Source organism: Fukomys damarensis, unplaced genomic scaffold, assembly GCF_012274545.1.
Source record: "Fukomys damarensis isolate Sample0158 unplaced genomic scaffold, DMR_v1.0_HiC HiC_scaffold_3, whole genome shotgun sequence".
Taxonomy (NCBI): domain Eukaryota; kingdom Metazoa; phylum Chordata; class Mammalia; order Rodentia; family Bathyergidae; genus Fukomys; species Fukomys damarensis.
Genome location: NW_022900915.1, coordinates 794,353 through 802,297, shown reverse-complemented (window position 1 = coordinate 802,297; position 7,945 = coordinate 794,353). Strand labels below are relative to the sequence as shown.

The window sequence follows — 7,945 nt, the reverse complement described above, 5'->3', positions numbered from 1 at the left end:
CAAACACTGGTGACAAGGTGGGGGAAAAAAGAACTCTTCTACACTGTTGGTGGGAATGCAAACCAGTTCAACAACTACTAAGGAAATCAGTGTGGAGATACCTCAAAAAATTAAAGTTAAAATTCATTTGACTTAGCTATCTCCCTTCTTTGGGTATCTTCCCAAAAGATTTTCTAAGCAGAATGTCATCATATTACATGCACACCCACTTACAGTAACACAATTCAGAATAGCTGGATGTTGGAAACAGTATGTCTATTTCTTATTCTTGAACTTAAAAGCCTATATCATTAATCATCTTCTTTAAAATGAAAAATATGCCAAAAACAAATTCCAAGAATTTATCGAATTAGCTTACCTGTTGCTGTGTTTGTACTAATGATTCTAGGTACTTGATGATAACAGTTTTAAAATCCTTCACTCTTTCTTTCTGTTAAGTACAATGCATGCAAAAAGTACATTAGCAGAAAAATAAATTCAATTCAACATGAAATTGCACCAAAATGTGAAAAGATAAGTGAAAATTATTATACATGCCTCAAATCTTCCCACTTCTTTTCGAATTGTTTTAGAGATCTGTTCAAAATCTCTTTCGCCTTGTTGTACTTTTGCCTCCCACTAATAAAAACAAAACAAAAAAAGAACAAATATTTCATTTTGGGGGGAAAAGACTACAGTAGCAGCTGTCACGCCACTCATGTAAACATAATGCCTAAAAATACTCAGATGGCTCAATAATGGCAAAACCCAACAGCATCAAAGCCGTACCTTATTTCCTACTGGTAAAATGCATGTCAGCCTAATTTCCATTAATATTTCACTGGCAGGTTTCCTCAGATTAGAATATTGCAATGCTTAATGAACTACAGTGCCCATACTTTATAATTAGATATGGCATAAAGAATTGTAAGCATAAAACTCACTATCAAACCGTGTTAATATACAATTTTTTATCATTATTTCAGAATATACCGATAACACTAAATTTCAAGAATACATATTCATTAGCTATATGCCCATGGAAATACTTTAAAATAGGAAAATGACAAATATCTAAAAATACATTTTTGTAATGGTAAAATGACTAAGTTAAAAAAAAAGTGGAATTATGGTATGCTGAAAAACCATCAGTTAACACTAAATTCAGTACAGAAACAACATGTTATTAGTGACCAATGGAAGAGCTAAAATAAAGTAACTTAAGATTTAAGCAATGAAATGATATTTTTTTCTCATTATGTAATCCAAACACCAGTACATACTCTTCAAAGAGCAGGTACATTTATTTTTAGTAATATAAACATTGTCCTACCTCTTCAATTTCCTTATTGAAGCATGGCAAAAAAAGTGTATAAATTATAATAAACTTATATAAATTTATTAAAATACCATATATAATACATATATATGGGGAATAATGTTGCCTGGACAGCTAAATGTGGGATAAGTCCATTCCTAAAACCATTTTTTGACACAAAATGAGTAATCATATGCAATAAAATTAACCACGTAAAAGGAAATAGATACATATTTAATGTAAAGATTCATTTTAGACTGTTTCCATGTATGCTTCTTTATCCATTCTATAATCATGTGAAGGCAACAAAGGGGCTATGGAGATTTCAGTGGTGATCAAAACGTTAAAAATAATTCTAACAGTTCATAAAATATGGAGAAATAGTTAAGTGTTCAATGGTTCAGAAAAAATGAATGACATGAAAAATTTGAGTAAAGAAAGCATTTAAGTAATCACCTCTCTTATTTCATTTTTAGCTTGCTGTATTTTATCTGGTTTATTGGCGACCATCATTTTTGCCTCAGTTTCACGTTTTTTGAGCAAAGTAATTTGAGCATCTTCCCACTTTTGCCAGCACTTCATTCGATGGTCAAACACACCCTATAAGTGAATGACACAATGCCAGTAACACTGTAAAACACCTTTGTTACACAGAAGTGCCACTATACTGAAAGCAATACAACCATATATTTAAATGTTATCCTAATATACTGAGGTGGTAGAAATAAACATGGTGATAACAAGAGCAAACTTCCACATGCATTCATTTAAAACAAAACTATGGATAAAAAATAGTAACTCGGAATGTAATAAGCAAAACAAAATCCACTTTACTTGCTGAAGTTAAAAAAATTTTTTTTCGTGAGTTTTTATTTTGAGACAGGGTTTTGAGTTCAGGCTGGAAAAGCACTCTTGATGTGAATAAAACAAAGTTAATTAATATTAAGCATTTGTTAAGGATAAATATGATAAAAAGGAAAAGACATGTAATTCACTTTGATTTGTACAGATGACTGAACTCACTCACACTAACTAAAGAAATCACAATTTAGTGAGGAACAGTGAACATGCACATGTAATCCCAGCACCTTGAGAGGCTAAGGCAGAAGGATTACAAATATGAACTCAGTCCAGCCATCTGTTTCAAAACTTAAAAAGGGCTGAAGATGTAGCTCAGTGTGAGAGCTTAGGTTTAACCCCCTGAGCTACAAAAAAGTAAAGAGGATCAAAATTGGTAAGCTTTTATCAAATCTAAGAAAGCACTAGTCTGAAGAGCCAAGTCCTCTACTAATGACTTATGATTACCTTGAAAATAAAATCATCAATAAACAGGCAATGTATCAATGGTTTCATCATAGATAAATACTAATTTGGTCACAGAAAAACATTTTCTGTAAGAGAGAAAGGAATAAGATCTCATCAACTTCCTAGATATTTCAGTTCAAGGGAAAGGATAAACACCCACTTCTCTCTACCCTATGATAACTGATGTTTCTACCAATTCAGAGATATCGAAAACGTCATGAGGAATCTTCTGAAACACAGGATAGACTGGTTAGCATTGTTTAATGAATGAAAATTAGAGATATATGGAGAACACTTATTCTTTAAACTGGATTGTTTCCCCAACTATTCAGAAATTGTTCTATTTATACTGAAACATTACCATTCTAGAGTACAACCTATGACTCACTTCAGCCCCATCTCATCTATACACTCATGATGATGACAGGCAGAAAGTCTGACTACACAGTCCAAATTCATGCTACAACTCCCATGAATGACAGGTAGTTCCATTTACTGCAGAACAACTGAACAAATGCAGTTAGTTGCAAACCTGTATATATGAATATCTAAGTAAATGTATAAAACTTTCTATCTTATTTGGCATTCCTCATGCCCCTTAAAAACTAATTTTGTCTATTATTCTACTCAAGTCATAGAGAAAGAAAATGTTAAGTTACAAATACTCATTTTGAAGCCATTTAAATGCACAGTACTGGTATGGTACAGAATTTTCATATTTAATTATTTGGCTAAACAAACTCTTTTTAAAGCAAACAACTCCACTGAAAAGAATTCAAAAGAGATGGCAAAGCAGGACTTACTTTTACTGCAGAAATAAGACGAATGTAGTCACTCAGCAGTTCTGAAAACATGTAAAAGTCAGCAAAAGCTTGTTCTTGATGTAACTGGTCTATTTTCTCTTCAACTTCTGCAAGCTGAGACAAAGCTCTAGATAAAGCAGTATGATCCTCAGAATTACCTAACATGGCAGCACTTTTAGCAAAGGCAGCTGTATTAGCTGAAAGTTCTGAAATGAAAAAAGTATTCACTTACAGTGTCTGCTTGTAAAATTTTAAAGTATTCCACTGATTTTCTACAGTCTTTCTAAATTTTATTTATCCATGAAAGGTCTGAATAATAAATAATATGACATCAAATTAATATGCCAAGGGCATAAATACCAAATGCTCAAAAATCCAATGAAGAAGAATGACTGCTGGGCCAGGGGTGTGGCTCAGTGGCGGTCTGTCTTAGCAAGTGTAAGGTCCTGGATGTGACCCTCAGCACTACCAAAAACAAACAAAACAAAACACTACACTGCACTCACTGCTTACATTCAGGTGGTGAACAATGTCTAAATAATCGAAAGACAAAACGTGTAGTTTCAATATGAGAAAGTATTAGAATCACAAGTATTTGACCTTTGTATTTTGTTGATAAAAATGTCTAACTTTTAATGAGAAATTTTAACTCAAAAGAAAAGCAGGGCAAAACTGTATATGCAGTTCATGTCAATCTTAGTCTTTTTTCTTGTACAAAAATGTTCACTAGATACTAGAATTTCTAAAATTCTATATAATATAAATAAATTACAAAGCTTAGAAATTGCTCTATATTACATAAAGCTCTCTGAAAAAACCAGGAAGCCCATTCCTTAAGAGATATATGATAAATATGAAAAGAAACTGTGAAAACTACTTTCAATAATAAATGCAGTCATAGATCTGTTAATAACTTAGTGAGACATATTACTGGTGCGGTCATATACTAGACTACTTATTAAGTACTTTGGAAAACTGATAATGAAAAGCTCTGGACTCTCTTTTCTGGGGTGGGGTTTGAGACAGAGTCTCACTTTGTAGCCCAGGGTGGCCTTGAACTCTGAGCGATGCTCCAGCCTGAGGCTCCCGAGAGCTGGGATGGTAGGCATGTGGAATGGTGATGCCCAGCTTCAAAAGTTGTGGACTCTTTAAAAATAAAACCATAAAAGGTAAGTTTCACTGTGGATTAAAAATTACCACTGAGCTTTTTTAAACGTACTTTCACCATAAAATTCTCAGATTTTAAATACTGTGGTTCAAAAATGGAGAATATGCTTCCAAGTTTATGGAAATATAAGCACAAAAAATTTAAGAAAATGTTTAAATACCAATGTTTTGAATCTTAAGCTTTTATCATAATCAAAGTTATACCTTATGTTAAGCTGTAAATACATTAAACAGAGGTAATCAAATGGATAATTTTAATCAAGAATTCAGTATATTTTATGAATCTCTTCTAAAGGAAAACTTAGATCAAATACTACAACTGACCTCTTAGTTTTATATTTAAATTTTAGCTTTATCGTGTTAAACACAGAAATAATAGACAAACCTTTTCTATGACAGACCAAGGCTTCCACACTGGCATGGAGTTTCCTAAGCTGCTGGTCGAGATTCTCAAATTGTTGCTGCTTTTCTTCAAACCACTAAGAAAAAATGAAAAATGGGGTTAATTTAGGAAGAACAAACCATTGTAAATTAGGTTACCAATAGCAAGTTACATTCCTTACTTTAAAGCAACGAATTAACCATGGTGTGGTCAACTGATGTGGCTGAGAACTAAACTCAATAAGCAAATTAATATCCTATTTTCTACTTGTACAGCTTTAAAATGCAATTGTTGGGCTCATTAATTCATCTCATTATTCAAGTCGAAAAATCAGCTCTTACGGCATCCGATTCATTCATCTTGATTGTCATTTTGTTGACAGCGTCTGCGGCTTTGTTCACCATCCTCAATATTCCCGCTCCACTCAGAGCCTGTGTATTAACTGCTCTAGGCAGCTGGAATTGAATGACAAATAAGGGCAAACAAACCAGTTAAGAGCCAGGAGGTTTAACTGGGCACAAGAGGGACCCTCCCCTCCCAAAGTTAAAAAAAAAGAAAAAAGAAATGAAGGGAAAAAAAGAAAAGTGGTTGTATTTTTTTCACTCTCATACATTTCAATAGTGAGATCTAATTGCTCAAACACACTACTTGTACATTCTCAAAGGAAAACTTAAAAAATAGACTTTCCATTTGCTTTGCTTCTGCACGTTTACATTTAGATGGAACAAACACCATTTGTCAAAATATATTAAGAAATTGCCAAGTATACAAACACTGGCCACCTGTTTGCTAGCAGAAATAAACTATTTATAAGGAAAGAAGTCTTGAGAAAAATCTCTGTATGTTCAGTTAAGAACATCGGTGTGATTTTTAACTTTTAAAAAATTCTGTGACTCAAGGAAATTTTAAAAAACTCTCAAGTACAATTAGAATTCTCAACTTTTTAAAAGTTCATAATGTGTCAAACACCTCAAATATAAAAAACAGGATATTTATAATTGAAGCTCTCTCAAGTTACAGATTTGCATTTCAAAACTTTAATATAACTTGATTTTAAATTTTCAAGAAGATATTCTGCTAAAATTTGATGAAAGGCAAAAACATTAGCACCCGTTCCATCTATTAATGTAGTTATTTACTAAATATTGTTATACACATCATGACAAATGTAAGGATATAATATATACATAAATTTAAAGTAGAAATAATACCTCTGAACTTTCCAAGAATTGTCTTAAATCAGGATCCTGTAGTAAAGTTGGATGCTTTACTGTTCTTTGAAGATACCTACATTTAAGAATATAAATTTCACTTTTACTAATAGCATTTAGTTTAAACAGTATTTCAACAAAAAAATAAAACTGAAAAATTAAGGAAAAGGTGTCCTTGGCCTCATTATTCTTCCCTCAATTTAACTATTTAGAGTCTTAGAGTAATCTAATAATTAAACACCTTTTTACTCGTCTTTTGAAAACTGATTTTATGGCAGGGGATTAGGGCAGGGATAAAAAATGGGAAAGATGTTAATAACTTACCAAACTTCTTACTGCCAAGTATTAGTTGGAAGAGGATATATGAACTTGTTTAGTAATTTTACCTTTGGGTAGAATTAGTATATTCCAATTATACGAGTCTCAAGATACATATTATAGTCAATGACTGTAATTGCTATTATCACCAATTTGGGAAACAATTCACCATTTTTTGCTTGTTAACAGATTTAAAGGGTCATCATCAGTTTTGGTCCTAATTTGACAAGGACTGAATTTCTTCAATATTGTTTCTAAGGTTTTGTTATTTTTCATAAACGTCCTATCTAAATATGGTACTGCATAAAGTAAAAATATAAAAGAGAGACATTATTGCAATCACTATTAGCCTGAATTTACCTCAGTTTATATAGCTTTATTGTTTCTTTGGAAGTCAATAAATAATTTCCTTTCTTTTTGGTACCAGAAATTGAACTCAGGACCTTATGCTTGAGAGATAGGTGTGTCACTGAGCTAAATCCCTGGCCCTAAGCTATAAATTCTAAATCTTAAGCTATAAATTCTAAATCATAGTAATTTCTTCTAATACTTAACAAGATTAGAGCCAATTCAATACAATAGTCATGACCATTGTATTTATGTTTAAATGTTAATTTGTTTTTACACATTTAAATAAAAATATACCAGGGCCAAGAATGTAGCTCAGTGGCACAGCGCCTGCCTGGCAAGCGTTGAGGCCGAGTTTGATTCCCAGTAACCCCTACCATTAAACATTTAAGTTGGGCAGTCACATAAAGTCATCCTAATATAAAAACATTTAATAATGATGATGATAATAATAATAATAACAACAATATCCAGTGTGAGTTTTAAAAATTGTTGCTTATATTATGGAGCCAGAAAAAAAAAAAAAGATGCTGCAAGACACTAATCTTATAAATATAAAAAATGCTTCTATTTTCAAACTGAAATTACACTCACATTTTAACAGTGAAACTCTCCCAACACTATTAGGTAAGTTATTTAGTTGTTAAGACTGCAGGCTACCTGAAAGCAGTCTGTGTAAACTGTTCATCTCAGTGCTGGTAAATAGCAAAGACTCACATATCTGTTAAATAAACAAGTAGCAAGGAAGACAAAATGTCTAGTAGCCAATCTTTAAGAAACTACAACATTTCAAAACTAAATGTAAATACTTGATACCCCTTATATGCTAAAACATTTCCCAGTTTTGCAGATTACTAGTCTCTTTCATACAATATTCGTGACTGATTTTATGATCAAGAAAGTTTGAAATATATTACATACATATTTCATTCTTTAAGATTCACAATGGGGGCTGGGAATTTAGCTCAGTGGCACTGCACCTGCCTGGCAAGCACAAGGGACTGAGTTCAATCCCCGGTACCAGAAAAAAAAAAGGAAAAAAGATTCACAGTGCACAGCATAGTGAGTTCAAGGCCAGCCTGAACCATATAACAAGACCTTGTCTCAAAAAACA

General features: G+C 32.4%; 1 protein-coding gene across 2 annotated transcripts in view; it reads right to left on the bottom strand.

The window, feature by feature from the left end:
* The window catches only part of Snx2 (sorting nexin 2), a 32,880-nt gene that overhangs the window by 4,038 nt on the left and 20,897 nt on the right, over window positions 1-7,945 (bottom strand). Inside the window, exons 7-14 of one of the 2 annotated variants that reach the window (XM_010627248.3) lie at window positions 6,166-6,241; window positions 5,296-5,409; window positions 4,958-5,051; window positions 3,406-3,611; window positions 1,754-1,897; window positions 1,313-1,324; window positions 538-618; window positions 359-430 (exon numbers count right to left, since the gene is read on the bottom strand). In XM_010627248.3, the coding sequence (XP_010625550.1) occupies window positions 359-430; window positions 538-618; window positions 1,313-1,324; window positions 1,754-1,897; window positions 3,406-3,611; window positions 4,958-5,051; window positions 5,296-5,409; window positions 6,166-6,241 (799 nt within the window). The remainder of the gene's footprint in view (window positions 1-358; window positions 431-537; window positions 619-1,312; window positions 1,325-1,753; window positions 1,898-3,405; window positions 3,612-4,957; window positions 5,052-5,295; window positions 5,410-6,165; window positions 6,242-7,945) is intronic. The other variant, XM_010627249.3, reaches the window with a different exon arrangement.